Raw genomic sequence first — 14,999 nt, 5'->3', positions numbered from 1 at the left:
GTGACAAGTGACAACAAACCTCTATATAATTTTTCCTAATACGTAGTCATTAATTTTAATTAAAACTATTAAATACTTGATATTTTTGTCTTTATTTTCTCTGTTTTTAAGATATTTGTAATTTTCGAACCTTAGAAAAGATATATGTTTAAAAATAAACAATGTAAAGCTTTTAGATTTGAAAACATATAAATATTTTTAACTGATCACTATAAATGAAAGGAGGCATTTGTATCCTTAGGACTATCATTATTCATTAGTTACACATATCTTAGAACTATAAAAGGATTAATTATTATAAATGAAAAAATCATAACATGTTTAAATTTTAGCCAAGCTATAAATTATAGGAAAATAATATTTTGTAGTTACCATCTTACCACCTAAGTAGTGGGTTTTTTATGTATGCACGCATAGTAGCGGGAGGTAATGAATCACAAGTAGCAGAAAAGTAATTAATACATAATTTATCATTCAATCCGTTTAACGAAGACGGTTAAGATCTTCAAAGATATAATAGAAATGTAAATTTTTTTAAAAATATTATCAGTTTAATATATAATTATTATTTTTAAAATATATTACTCTGTATATTATTTTTTTAACAATTATATTATCTTAATATTTTATTAAGTAAAAGACATATATATTCTTAACCGAGAGTAATGTATATATGTCATTATAAAAATATTAATGCCTTTTTTAATTAACTTGATAAAAATTTAATTAAATTTTATCTCTTTGATTATTTACATATCTCTCTCATTAGTTTAAGATTAATTTAAATTAAATTTAATAACAGATAGAGATAGAGAATTATTTAAATTAAAGTCTATCTTCAGAGAAACAAAATTAAATTATTTAGTATTAAATAATATCTTATATAATTAAGACATAATTATATCTATTATAATTATATTTAAGAAAGAAATTTTAGTAAAATTAAATTTTCTTGACTATTAAGGGTATGAAAGCCCACTATAGCCGTTAGATTAAAATTATAATTTTAAAGGGGTTATTGAAGTATTTGCTTCTCTGCTGACGCCGCCTCTGCTAATTCACCGCCTCTAGGGTTTCACTGCCGTCGAGGAAGACATGGGAGGCAAAAAGGACAGATCGGAGGGTCTCGGTCGCGCCCTGATGCGGCAGCACAACAAGATGGTTCAAGAATCCAAGGAGAAGGGCCGCGCCATCCATCGCCAGCAGAAAAAGTTCCTCGAATCCGTCATCGACGTCAGCGACATCGACGCCGTCCTCGAGAAGGCCGAGGAGGCCGACCGCAACTACTCCATCGGGAACGCAGCCTCCTCTGATGTCCTCATCAATCTGTATGCGGGGAACAAGAAAGATCGAATTTTGATTGGATTTGTGGTTGCTTTTTCGATTTTGGGTTCATAAATTGGTGTTTTTGTTGTAGGGATTCGAGCTCGGAGATGGGCGAAATGACGGTGAACGAGAGGCGGAGGATGCAGAAGGAGGAGGAGGCCTTGCATGCTGGAAGCCTAAGGGTTCCACGAAGGTATGTTGGTTAAATGTTAAAGTTGAAGCTTTTCAGGGAACGATATGGTGTTAAAATAATAGTGCTTTATATGTTTTGTAGACCACCGTGGAATGCTCAGATGTCTGTGGAAGAACTGGATGTTAATGAGAGAAGAGCATTCTTGGAATGGCGCAGAAATCTTGCCAGGTATGTGTTAGTTTATTTGTTCTTTAATCACCCTGCCAATTTTTAGCCTGGATGTTTGGAAATATTATGATATATGTATATAACTTTGCAATGATTTTATTACTTTATACAGGTTGAAAGTTAAAATGCAATAAGCTTTAGATTTTATCTGATAATAAGTGATTCTCGTAGACTGGAGGAAAACGAGAGGCTTGTCCTCACACCGTTTGAAAAGAACCTTGATATCTGGAGACAGCTATGGAGGGTGCTTGAAAGAAGTGACCTGGTAAGGATATATACAACTTTGTTCATAGTAATTTAATTATATTCTCATTTCCCTTCGTTGATCTTTGGCTGAGGAAATTCCTATTATTGATCTTTTATGTTTAGCTTAGCATGCCACGTGCTATGTATGAGATATTTCTTAAATAATTTATTCTAACTGGTATGTCTTTTGAGTTTTGTCTATTGCATGGATATGAGATAGTGCCACTTAGAGCCAATATATAGATATCCTTCGTGATTTGTTGACAAGTGCCTTATTCTTTGTGTTCTCCTAAGTTTCTAATCATAATTTTGTACTTAGTACTTACCATATGACATTATGTTCTGCCTATAAATATGAGTACACCCTTCTTTTCCACATTACAACCATAGATTCTCTTCTTTGTAGGACAGTTCATTATACTTTGGCAAAACAAGTTATTGTGATGGATGAACATGAATGCCATATTCATTTATCATGCACTAAACATATATATAGTGGGACCAAGTAAAAAGAGTTATTGTTTCTTTTTATACTTTTCTTTGTTGGAAATTGTGGAACCTCTTGGAAGGTTGGAAGGCTTCAAATAGACTCTCAGATTGACGTCCCGTTTCAAATTATTCTTCTACACAACTTGAAAGCTTAGTCTCCAATGGTCTAAAGGAGTATATACATATATGCAAATATACATAGGTGCATGCATACATGTATACATTTGATTTATATCCTTATTTAAGACTTTGCAAGATAAAAACAATCAACACATTTGTCTCGAGTAAAATGCTATCCCTCTTTCCTTTTAGAGAGTTGATTTCAGTTCTAAGCTTGTGCTTCATCGGTAACGTGCAAGCAAAATAAATTGTCTTTAATTCTTTACTTTTCTCCATATCTATTATTTCTCACTCTTTCAAGCTGCATATATTACTTATGTGTACTCATGCTAAGAAATGGTGCTAGAAAGAGCAGTATAAAATAACCAGACTCTTTCAAAACTTGGTTGAAGCAGACATTTAATACTTGGGATAGCATAAATTATTGGTCCTCTTTCATGTTCTGGCAGATCTAACTTCATTAGATTGTATTCTCCTATTTATTCTGATTGAGCATAAGATAATATTATGTTACATCCTACTACAATTATAGTTCCTTATTTTTTTTCGCTTTTCATTGTGAAGCTGGTCATGGTTGTTGATGCTCGGGATCCTTTGTTCTACCGTTGCCCTGATCTTGAGGTATGTATCTGTTTTTGTCCATTGCTCTTCGGTCATCTTTTATCTATTTTTCCCCCTATCATAGTATCTAACTGTAGAATCAAAGATTCATGTCTAGCATCTGATTGAACACATTCATTCCCTTAGTCAAACAGCCTTAACATGACCTAGTAAAGGAGAATGAATTGATTTCAACAGTAACCTGTAAAACTAATTGGCAATGGAACTTTAGGTAAGGCCCTTATAAGAGGCGGGCTTGTTGTGACGCAAGTTCATATGAAAGAAACAATCACTTTTCATGATTTATTTGCGTATCTTAAGGTTTGTTTTCATGTAAAAGTAGCTGAGCCCTTGTGTAATAACTTCTTAATGTACTGTTGGGGCTCACCAACAAGGCCTGTTTTTTATATTTCTCGTGACTACTCAATATTTCTTAGAATTTAACATCATTTGACTTGACTTATCTGTGATCATCCTTGAGCTTCAGGAAGATGAATTATTTCTTATTTCCTTGTTTTTTTTTGTGTCAAATTTGTGGTAGTAGAATGCTGCAGACTCTGCTGCTACAGAAGCAATTCCTTATCAGCCATTGTTGACTGTTGCACTAATTGTATAATAGAAAGTTATCTATATTTCTACATTTCAGCTCTGATGACAACTGCATTTCTAATTTACAGGAATATGCACTGGAAATTGATGAACACAGGAGAACATTGCTTCTTGTCAATAAGGCAGATCTGTTACCATTGAGCATCAGGTTTGGAGTAATAAATTTTGTTGAAGTACCTTCCAGTTTTTTTTTTCACTTGATCGTCAATAATTCCTAATTTGTCACATGCAGAAAGAGTTGGGCGGAATATTTCTGCCATCATGAGATCCTCTATGTATTTTGGTCTGCAAAAGCTGCTTCTGCTGCTCTGGAGGGCAAAAAGTTGAGTAATAATCTGATGGAGGATCAACTAGCAAAAGAATCTGACTCATCAGATCTTGAGACCAAGATATATGGCAGGGAAGAACTGTTGGCACGTTTGCAGACTGAAGCAGAGGCTATTGTAGCAAAAAGACGTCCTGTGAGCGCAGAGGAAACCGATGGAGCAGATTCATCAGATTCTTGTTCAGTACATTCAACTGCTAAGCATGTAGTAGTTGGATTTGTTGGTTATCCAAATGTTGGGAAGAGCTCTACTATAAATGCTTTGGTGGGCCAGAAGCGGACTGGGGTCACTTCTACCCCTGGCAAGACGAAGCATTTCCAGACATTGATAATCTCAGATGAGCTAGTTCTTTGTGATTGTCCGGGATTGGTGTTCCCTTCTTTTTCCAGCTCAAGGCATGAAATGGTTGCATCTGGTGTCTTGCCAATTGATAGGATGATGGATCACAGGGCAGCAGTGCAGATTGTGGCAAATCGGGTTCCTAGGCATATCCTCTCGAGTATATATAATATCACTTTGCCGAAACCAAAGCCCTATGAACCACAATCAAGACCACCTTTGGCAGCAGAGTTGTTGCGAGCTTACTGCTCATCTCGTGGGCATGTTAGCTCAAGTGGCCTGCCAGATGAGACTAGAGCTGCTCGACAAATCTTGAAAGATTACATTGATGGGAAACTCCCACACTTCGAAATGCCTCCTGGAACAACCGATGGGGACATGGAAGTAGGTGAGGCACAGAGATTGGAAGGTCCTATATCCTTAACATCTATTGAGTCCGATTCTTCCGATTCAGATGGCCAGGAGGAACCATCTTCCAGCTCTGCTACGGCTGATGCTGCCAACCTAAATCTAGAGGATGCATTGGATGAACTTGAATCTTTTGACTTGACTAATGAGATCTCTATGAATGCTGCTGCCACTAAGAAGAAAAGCAAAGCCACATCTCATAAGCATCATAAGAAGCCCCAGAAAAAGAAAGACCGTTCATGGAGGGTTGGAAATGATAATGGCGACGGAATGCCGGTTGTAAGGGTTTTCCAAAAGCCAGCTGTAAGTTTAAAGGCAGTCAGCTCTTCTGAATAGGAAAAGCTCCGTAACTTTCCCTCTTGTGTACTAGGCCAGTAATACTAATGTCAAAGTTTTGTAACCTTTGCTTCACATGTTATACTGTGCCCTTGTATAACTTGTATTTATCTTGGATGGCCTGATATTCACTACCAATTTTTCTTTGATAAACCTTTGAGCCACTTTGATCTGAAGTTGCCAATTTTGAGGTTATGTTTGCAGATGACACTCTATTAGTCATATAAGTCTTTCAGTATTCTGCTTATATGATGAAAGGGCATATATATATTTTTCTTTGTTTCCGATTTGGTCAATTAGTGAATATAATGCTCGAAATTCCTTGTGTGTCACTGCGTGCAGACGTGCAGTTGTAACAGTGCAGTAATGAAGTCAATGTAGGCTAAAAGAAGCCATTCGTTGCTTCAAGGATCCTTCTTAAGAGCGTTCATAGATCTTTGCCGTAGCGCTAACAAATTATTATTACCTACTAGAAATGACGGCTAAAAATTTTAACCTCTGCCTTCCACTTCTTATCAATCAAACACACATTTAGCCAAAAGTGACATTCCCAGGAAAGAATAAAAAGGTAACAAACAAAATTGAAAGCCAACAAATTGCTCTCTTTAGCTTTCTGAGTTCTAACACACAATCCCGTGAAGTACCTCCCTTCAATAATTGGTTATACCAATACCAGTATGCCAGAAAAGAACCAAAGTATATCTATTCTCTTCAAGGCCTAAGCTCGCAGCAAAGTGAAAAAGAGACCGAAGGGAATAGCTAAGAATAGGATTTTCTGAATGATCAGTGAAGTGAAGGAATGTAATGACTAAAAGCTAACAATAATAATTTCACATTGGAAACAGTACATATGCTTTCTTGATCAAAGATAGACAGTATAAAAAGGTATATGCCATTCTCTGTACAGAATATAAGAATATACAAAAAAAGAAGAAGAGGTAAGAGCATGAATCCAGCTGATTGCATAAGCCAGGTACACCATAGTATATTAGTATTGCAAGCCATTCAGCAATGAGAGAGATTATGAACAATAGACTGGACTCTTAATCAAAACATTTATCATGTTCCAAGAATTGTTGGTTTAACTTAAAACCAACTGCCTCATGAGTCCAAAGATAAATATTTATTGTGGTGCAAAAGGATAGAACATTCTTCTGAGTTAAAATACTGAACATAGCACTTTAACATTTTGTTCAGGAAAAGAAATTAAATTTAAACTTCTTTTCTGATTTTTTTGACAGTAACTTGCTATACCAGACCTGTTGCATTTAGGCTTCCCAAAAGCTCTTACCAAGGCAATCATTTATATCCAATGAATTAGTTGTAGACAATAAAATTTGAATCATCACATCAAAACCTCTCTCTATATGGAAGCCTGACATGCAGAAAACAGCCATAAGGTTGAAATAGAATAGGGGATGTTCCCATATTAAATTTGATATTTGCACTAGGTTAAGTTGATGTTGCAGAAATAATGAATATGACGATTCAAAGAATAATCATCAATTAAAGTACTATTGGAGTTAGATCTCAGATAGAACTTCCGAAGTGCAGGAGAGTTTTTGCATTCAGATTTCTGTAATAACTTGAGACAAAAAAATTTCAAAAAGCATAGTGTTCTGCAGACATTAGATGCACATGCATACATGCAGAGAGAGAAGCTACAAGCTAAATGGTCCGAGTATGATGAAAAGCACCTCTGCTTTTTAGGTTTTCAAAACTCAAAAGCTGAACAAAGATTCCAATATGCCTTTTCTATTGCTAAACTGCGGCTTAGATCAATGCTCTAAATTGGTTCATACATCCACAGTTCCAGCATATGCAACTGTGTAGAAGGAAACAATCTGCTTCTCGGTTACCTTCTATGAATATCATATATTAATTGATGGAGTTGGATCATTTGGTTCGTTAATGATGCTGGGATTGATATGCTGGTGCAAGGCAACTTTCTAACAGAATATCTTGAAGCTTCAACAATGGATTGAAGCGTTATACCTTATCAAAATAGCAAGATATCTCAATTCAGCATCCATGATAAGATGGTCTTTTTCCTCTCCAGGTTTGTTGCTTTACTTATAAGAGATGAAAACCAGAGGTTTCTTATGAGATAATAAGAACAGGAAGCTCTTTTTCTAAAAAAATTCGATGCAACCCTACAATGGGGTTCCATGAAAGCAGTTCAAAATGACTTCTCTTACAATGTGAAATACCTATGTCACAAATTAATGAGCTAGATCAGATCAATATATGGTGCAAACAATTTTGCTTCTGGTTCCACATATGCCGCATAGTTATGATAAGTTAAAGTTAGGCCTCAGAGCAAAATTTGGAAAACTCATAGTAATCTCAATTCAGAATTTAAATTAAAAGAGCAAGTAACAATATATCACAGCAAACTACAAAGAAAGGAAAGAGGTAAGGAGAGAGAGAGAGAGAGAGAGAGAGAGAGAAACAAAAAGTTTCTTTTTTACTGAAAGGAAAATTTGGAATCCTAAGACCTTCATAAAAGATATGTTAAAATTTTTAAAACCTACTCTATTGTATCTATTGTACACCAATGTTTAGAACTTTAATAATCTATTGTACACCTAAACATTTCATGCCTACTTTTAAAAATAGGACACTGAAATGCACAATAAAAGTTACATGAAAATAATTAACTGAAAATTTTAAAAAAAAAGTCCGATTTGAGTCAGGTACAAGTTAGTTTATAAACCTCTAATAACTTAGCCTAGGTGTTTAATGTTTCTCTCATCGCATTTTGTAGTATCTGTCCTTTGATCCGACAACTCCACAAATAGCATTGATGATACTTGGTTGTGGACATATATCACCAATCACCATCTTTCCTAATTTTGTTAAATTATGAATAGAACACTTTTAAATTCATCAATCTACATTATTTATAACATGCGTTAGATCACCGTAGCATCGAATTGTTTTGGATTATTACATGCTGCATCAAATAATAATAAGAATAGAAAAGCCCATCAAGCAAGATCAAGAACCAATCCTAAAAATATAACAGGGAGCTGAACAAGTATGTATCATTTCAAAAATGTCAACTTTCATCGATATGAATCGACCTCTCATACCCTCAAACAGAAAATAAATACCTCCCTCAGCATCTACTTATTCCGAGAACAATAACAGTAAATTAGGACAAAAAAGGAAGCTCAACATTTCCTCAATTACTCCTAAACGATCCAAAATCCAAAGACAAAGAGGTATACCGTATGGAACCAATCAGATTCAACTCGCAGAAGAAACCTTCTCCTCTCCGGGATCGGCATCCTGAGACTTCTCCTTCTCCACTTCCACGCCCGAATCGCTCTCCGTGTTGGCGATGGAGTCCGCCATGGCTTGCTCCGCCCTAAGAATAGGCTCGTAATAGTCCGCGTGCGCGTCCATGCACTTCTTGAGGAGGGAGGTGACCTCGAAGCACTTCTCCACCACGTCCTCCCCGGTCTTCTCCGCCTCTTCGACGCACTTCTCCCACGCTATAAACGACTCCTTGCACCCACCTCCCTTCATAAACAAGCAGAAGCCGCATTCCTCTTCCTCTTCCTCTCCTTCTCCTTCTACTGTTTCTTCTTCCACCGCCGTTTCCTCGGTGGAAGAGATCGATGGATCCGAGGGGGGTAGGGTATCAGGTTCTGGATTGGAGGTGGAATCAAGAGGAGTAGGAGAAGGATGAGGGGGAGGAGGAGGAGGAGGAGGAGGAGGAGGGTTTGCGGTTGCCATGGATGGTTCCAGAGATTCTTAGGAGCGGGGAAAGGGAGGAGCGGGGAAAGAAGAAGAAGAGACCCCACCTAGCTCCAGGTTCGGCAACCCTAAACCCTTGAGTCGGTATTGGTTCGAACCTTTGGACGTCCACAGTCCACTTGTCACTGCAATCTTAAAATAGTAGCATAATAATGATAATTACACACTAAATTGCTGTTCATTTTCAGATACTCTCCCTCATTACTACATATTGACAAATGACTATCCCCATCCCCCTACCCCTACCCATCCATCAACCCTTCTAGATTCATCCAACGACAGCCGCCGTTGACTAATGTGATCAAACTTGACACCTACTTCGCTCTGACCTTCTGCCCCTCACCCTCTTTCCCTCTCAATTCCAGTTTCCATGTCCATCGCGAAATCAATAAATCTACGAATTGGCTGGCTAACACTGCTTGTATCGTGGATTAGGACTATACTTGGATTAAGAACCTCCTAGCCAAGTTCGTATATATTTTGGCCTTAGATGTTTCTAGAGCATTTTGTAACTATTGAGATTAATTAATTTAATTTTTATTTTCTTTATATATACAAAAAAGGTACTCATCCCCAACATTATTAATGAAAAATATAGAATTTTATTTTACCCTTAATTATTCTCTCTCTTTACTCTAAAATAAAAATACAATAATCTTTTTGGGGTTTAAAATCGATCATGTGGCAACCATCTTGACATATTATTTCTTAATGAAAATAGATAACTAACAAAATAATCATTTAAGAGGTTCTAGTAGTTAAGGAGTTAATACATCACCAAAAATAAATGATAGGTCTATATTAAAATGGGCAACGGTTCATAGCAAAAATTAAAAAAAAAAAACAGTTAATTGATAGATCATTTAATACTTAGATATTACTCTTACTTTCTTTCTTTTTAACTTAAAATTCAGAGTATCTTCTTAAATTTTTATATAAAAAATAATTCTATTATTTATAGATTTATACAAAGTTATCGTTTTTGTTCTAGTAATGCTATACTTGCAAACACTTTTGTTGGCAAAGTATATGTCTAACATTTTCTGTTATGTTTATTTTTGCAAACTAGCCCAAATTTTTTGATGTCTCAGTAAAATGTTTCATCTCATTTGCAAATCTCACAGTATCCTGCAAAAAGCCGTTTATTAAAGATTCTAGCAATTGCAATACCAACATTTAAGTTTGCAATCTGTATTTATCCAATCAAGCAAACGAACAAATATATATATATATATAAAGAAAAACAAATACTGTCTGCTAACCGTAAACATCACAATCCTCTATCTTCGAATAGTAAAAATTATAAATAAATAAAAAATTTCCTGCTCCCTCTCAATCCATCTATCCACAGTAATTAAACCAACAGAATGGTAATATATATATATGCATATAAGCATGCCAAACGAGCATAATGGTCGTAATGTCGTTCTTAATTAAAAAATATATATAATTACTTTTTGAGGACGATGGGCAGAACGATGATGAGGATTATAATTAGGAGCAGGATGATGGCATAGCAAGTCCACTTCCGCGAGTTCCTCTGGTGCTTCTTCGCAACCTCGAGCTGCTGTCGTCCCCGCTCGACGAACGACCTCGCCTTCCCGACCTGGTTCTCGATGTTGTTCAACTGCTCCCCCTGCGTCGTCACCAGCACCGCCATGTCCAAGAACACCTGTTGTAGCTCCAGAAGGCTCTTCTCCAACTCCGCCACCGCCCCGTGCCGCTCCTGGATCTCGGCGATCACTTCTACCACTCTCCCTCTCCCCTGCTCCTGGATTGCCCTTTGCAAGAACTTCTCTCCTTCCCCTGTGGCCACTAATGCCTCCACCGTCGCATCGTCGGGCTTCTCGCCGGTCACCGTGTAGTATCTGTTCCATGAAATAATTATGAGTGTTCCCATGCACGAGACTGTACAGATTTTTTTTTCAAACTTCAAATTTAAACGGTTTGTCGGTAGAATTCAAACCCGGACACTCATTTAAGTATTATTCTGCTAGAAGATTGGACTATTTCTTATTTATGCATTTAACCACGCCAACTCATTGATCAATGATCACATTTATTCGATGATTCGATCAAATTCCATGATCATTTATATTTATTTTGAAATGCATTCAAAATCGTTAAATATGTGTGGCAGATAATAAGCAGTTGACATCTAGACCGACTTGGATAGATCGGCCTGCATCGAAATCTGACTTTGAGAAATAACTTAAAATTTAAAGATATATTTTAATGAACATTTAATTTTTTTCATATATTTTAAAATACTTATATATGAGCCCTTTTAACTCTCAGCAAAGTCTCATTTTATAACAGATTAATTACACTTAACCGTATTATGCATTAGCTCCAATTCACTATTAGTATTTTTAAATACACTCAAAGGTATGTTAAGTAAGTCTCTTTCTAGTATTAACTTAATTTTTTGACGGTTTAAGTTTATTTTTAAGTTTGTAAAAGAAAAGGATAATTACATGCGTTCTACGCATAAATCTCCTAGGCTACAGAAAATTGTTAACTTTTCACTATTTTTTTATAAATTAAAAGTAAATTACTCCCTAAATAACTTAAAATCAATGCTGTGACACTTACACTTCAATTTTTCACAAGAAAATTAAATAAATAATTAATTTAAGAGATATCTTAGAGTTTTTTTTTCACAATTAATGAGTTAATCCATCTACAAAAAAAAAAAAAATCTGTGCAAATAGACAATAATTTAAAGTGTAATTATCCCTAAAAAAAATACCTCAACATAATAATAAGAGCTTAGCTGCTTACCGACGCTCCACCGTCTCCTTGTACTCCGCCGCGAGCCGGCCACGTAGTTCCGCGAAGGCGTCCATGAGATCCTTCAGCTTCTTCCGGAGGCCAGCCACAATCGACGTCCGCGTGCGGTCGGTCGACGAGCCGGGCCCGCACCCGGGGATCGACCGATTGGCCTCGTTGGCGCGATCGAGCGATTCGAGCCGCACCTTGATAATCTTAGCCTTGCCGAGAGTGAGGGCGACGTCGGCGTCCATCTTCGATCGGAGGGATCGGATCGCGTTAGCGTTGTGGAGCGTCTTCCCCGTCTCGTTGGCTTCGTGGAGGCTCCGGTGGAGCTGCTCCACCTCCTTTAACTCCTCCTTGATCGCCTCCACGTCGGCGAAGAAACCGTCAAGATTCTCGCCGCCGGATGTCGGAATCCCCATCTCGACGTCGGCGGATTCCTCGTCGCGCCTCCATGATCCGGAGAAGAGATTGTGCATCTTTCCTCCTCTCTATCTCTCTTTCAATTTTTCTTAGGGATTTAGTCTCGTTCGAGGAGGGCTAAGATGGGTAGTTGGTGGCGTCGTCGTATTGGTTAGAGAAGAAATAAGGAGGAGATGGAGATGAGGTGTTCGACGAAACGCGGCTTTGCTTTGAATAGGTTTGGGGACGGCTTGGTCTATGGCATACTCCTCTTTTACCACTTCCGTCGTCAATGGTGGCGAGTGGAAAGAAGGGACGCAGGTGCGACTCGTCAAGGGGCAGTTTAGAAATTATAACAACTCCTATCGAGAAAAGGGGTAGATTGGAAAAAATAAAATAAAATAATAATTTCCAACCCGAAAGACGGAAAAAAAAATAAGAAGAAAGAAAGCGTTTTCTTGGTAGTTATTATTACGTGGATGTGTTATTCTCACCCTCGCTTTTAATCGTCTAAACTACGATATATTTTGGATCCGAGGAGACGAGGATATTTTCTTTTTAAGTTTTCAAACCAAATTATAAATAAAACCCTCACTTTTTATTATCTCAATTACACTCTTTGACATTAGGTGAAATATGAGCGTGCTTATTAAATTAAGCGTAAATCAGAATATTGTTTGATTTTTTTTTTTATAAATAATGAAAAGAGCTAAGTTAGTTATTATTTGTAATTTTCTCAAGTTTTAATTAATTAATCAAATGGAGGTGAATCCCACGTTTGGATAATCTCGAAAATTCAATGGAAACTAGTATGTTAATAAAGTCTAGACTTGGTCCCAGAAGGAACTTCACAATATGATAGCGGCTCATCAAATATTTTTATGCAAGTTCTGGTAATTATTTTCTTTGTGTTTCTTCTCTGCTATTTAACAAAATCATATGCTAGTTTCATCTGGATTAGGTCTCGTATCTCATTCTTATAGAGGAGATCTTATTGTTAAGTTACTTCCTCTGGCAAAAGTAGTGCTGCGAGTATGTTACTCCTCGTAGATTCTCAAATAATTTATTTGACTCCTGTTGGTTAAATTGTTAGACTTTATGCTAAGTGATCTAAGTTAATTATAACCATTAAATTAATTTACCCTCTAAGGATAGGATTAGAAATAGATCTAATCTGATAAAAAATTTATCTCTTAATATACGTCGGGATTAAAATATATAATTCCTTGATGGATTAAGATATCAATTTTTATCCCGTAAATATGTGGCTAATCCCTAATCTCATATATTTATCTACAAGCTCTCTACAGAGGGATTAGAAGATCATTTTCATGACTTTCACAAATAGGGTTGTTGATTTAAGGATAGTAATGTCAGGTACTTACATATAATTTTTATTTATTTTCCATTGGTATGAGGATAATCTATTATATTTAATAGATAATATAATCTTATTACCATTTATCGTAGAATACTTAAATTGGATGCCTCCCACTCTTTTAAGGCAATAATTTTATAAATGCAAAATGTTTAGAACTAGATTTATAACCTAACAAATATAACCCTCGTGTAGGTGTTCTATGTATATATCTTTGAGTGAACCACTCTATTAAGGAAAAGGGCTTAAGGAAAAGTAGTTTATAAAGTCACTCTCCATCGACAACTTAACTATTAATTTAGGATTTCCCAGAATCACCTTGGGGAAAGTTGTATATAGAGAGCAACAATAGCTTTTGTCAAGAGTAGGAGATCGTCTAAAAAATTGAGAGGGAGATCGTTCGTTTTTTATTTCACTCTTCCACATCAGACAGAGTCTCTTTTTCCAGAGTTTTTAAGAAACTCTATTCTAATTTATTTTTATCGAGATAAATTATTCCTCAAATTTATGATCTAATTTATTATAATTATAATAAAAATGCTAAACTAATCAGTATTTTATCTCTAGGTAAAAAATATTAATCAGTCAAATATTTTTGTTTGATTTTAAAATACGAAACTGATCAACTTTATATATATATATAAATATCTTTGACTTAATTATTCAGTGATTAACAAAAAAAATTGTCGCCATAAAAATACTAAATTAATTAGTATTTTTAAAAATACTAATTAATTTAATGTTTTTGTTAGGATTATATTGAATTAGATCTAATTTAGTAATAAGTTTATGGGAGAGTCTCTTTTAGTAAAATAAATAAATAAATAAATAAAAATGAGTTCTAATTTGGTTAAAAACTCTCTTTTTCCCAGCAACTTCCTATCCTTTCTTTTTCCCAACAGCGATTATGTTAAGAGCAATCGCTTTCGTACTTGTCATTAAATTCACGAGATCTCAATATATTATGTGAATTGTTTGAGGCGTTATTGCCATGGAGTACATCTCTCTGCATCATGTGATAGACCGGGCATACAAGTCTTCGCTAATAAATGTGCTTCTGGAAACCAAATTGTCCTACTTCGTGACAAACTCGTACAGACATAAAATAGTTAATCTTTATATACGGGAATTAGTTCCTTCCAAATTTGGTTGAGTAGATTGGATTCTCTTTGATAATATTGACTCGTCTTTTGTCTCGTGAATCCAAATTCCAGCGCCATAGGAAAAACTTGCACCGGCAAATGATAGAAACCGGAAAATAATAAAAGCGAGCACTTCTTCTTGTAGGACTTTCTTGTTACTCCGGCATCGTATTTTCCTCTAATATGGCCTGGATTGTTTAGCTTCCAGAAGTGTTGGTAGATGCCAATAGAAAGATGCTTCAAAGCTTTCAGTTCTCCCCAGGAAATGGTTACATGCCATCCCAGTATTGTTTTGTAAAGCTTCAACGCTGACAATATGGGTGGGAGAGAACCAAACGGTTCTAAGGAACTTGAGGTGGAATGAATCAGATATGAAA

General features: G+C 35.9%; 3 protein-coding genes across 3 annotated transcripts; 1 reads left to right on the top strand and 2 right to left on the bottom strand.

Moving 5' to 3' along the window:
- The first annotated feature begins 989 nt into the window (after positions 1-989).
- On the top strand, positions 990-5,313 carry LOC140783857 (GTPase LSG1-2). Its single transcript, XM_073130943.1, has 7 exons — positions 990-1,328; positions 1,418-1,519; positions 1,601-1,687; positions 1,859-1,952; positions 3,107-3,163; positions 3,820-3,899; positions 3,984-5,313. Exons 1-7 carry the CDS (start codon positions 1,096-1,098, stop codon positions 5,158-5,160), a joined length of 1,830 nt encoding a protein of 609 aa, XP_072987044.1. The 5' UTR covers positions 990-1,095; the 3' UTR covers positions 5,161-5,313.
- Positions 5,314-8,150: 2,837 nt separating this feature from the next.
- LOC140783858 (uncharacterized) lies at positions 8,151-9,051 on the bottom strand. Its single transcript, XM_073130944.1, has one exon. It carries the CDS (start codon positions 8,902-8,904, stop codon positions 8,413-8,415), a length of 492 nt encoding a protein of 163 aa, XP_072987045.1. The 5' UTR covers positions 8,905-9,051; the 3' UTR covers positions 8,151-8,412.
- A 1,068-nt stretch (positions 9,052-10,119) lies between these two features.
- LOC140785242 (syntaxin-121-like) lies at positions 10,120-12,445 on the bottom strand. Its single transcript, XM_073133031.1, has 2 exons — positions 11,710-12,445; positions 10,120-10,793 (listed from the first exon to the last, which is right to left on the bottom strand). Exons 1-2 carry the CDS (start codon positions 12,177-12,179, stop codon positions 10,376-10,378), a joined length of 888 nt encoding a protein of 295 aa, XP_072989132.1. The 5' UTR covers positions 12,180-12,445; the 3' UTR covers positions 10,120-10,375.
- Between the last annotated feature and the right edge of the window lie 2,554 nt (positions 12,446-14,999).

Source organism: Typha latifolia, chromosome 3, assembly GCF_019914945.1.
Source record: "Typha latifolia isolate L0001 chromosome 3, TyphaL0001v2, whole genome shotgun sequence".
In the NCBI taxonomy this organism is placed as follows: domain Eukaryota; kingdom Viridiplantae; phylum Streptophyta; class Magnoliopsida; order Poales; family Typhaceae; genus Typha; species Typha latifolia.
Note: the sequence above shows the minus strand (reverse complement) of the source record. Positions and strands in the feature narration are given on the sequence as shown.

What these genes read in the sequence shown, in the direction of transcription:
- LOC140783858 (XM_073130944.1), bottom strand. Translation starts at nt 8,904, where the DNA reads ATGGCAACCGCAAACCCTCCTCCTCCTCCTCCTCCTCCTCCTCCCCCT.
- LOC140785242 (XM_073133031.1), bottom strand. Translation starts at nt 12,179, where the DNA reads ATGCACAATCTCTTCTCCGGATCATGGAGGCGCGACGAGGAATCCGCC. An exon ending in AAGGAGACGGTGGAGCGTCG is followed by an intron (nt 10,794 to 11,709) that starts GTAAGCAGCTAA and finishes TTCATGGAACAG; the next exon opens with ATACTACACGGTGACCGGCG.
- LOC140783857 (XM_073130943.1), top strand. Translation starts at nt 1,096, where the DNA reads ATGGGAGGCAAAAAGGACAGATCGGAGGGTCTCGGTCGCGCCCTGATG. An exon ending in TGCTTGAAAGAAGTGACCTG is followed by an intron (nt 1,953 to 3,106) that starts GTAAGGATATAT and finishes TTCATTGTGAAG; the next exon opens with CTGGTCATGGTTGTTGATGC. An exon ending in CTGTTACCATTGAGCATCAG is followed by an intron (nt 3,900 to 3,983) that starts GTTTGGAGTAAT and finishes TGTCACATGCAG; the next exon opens with AAAGAGTTGGGCGGAATATT.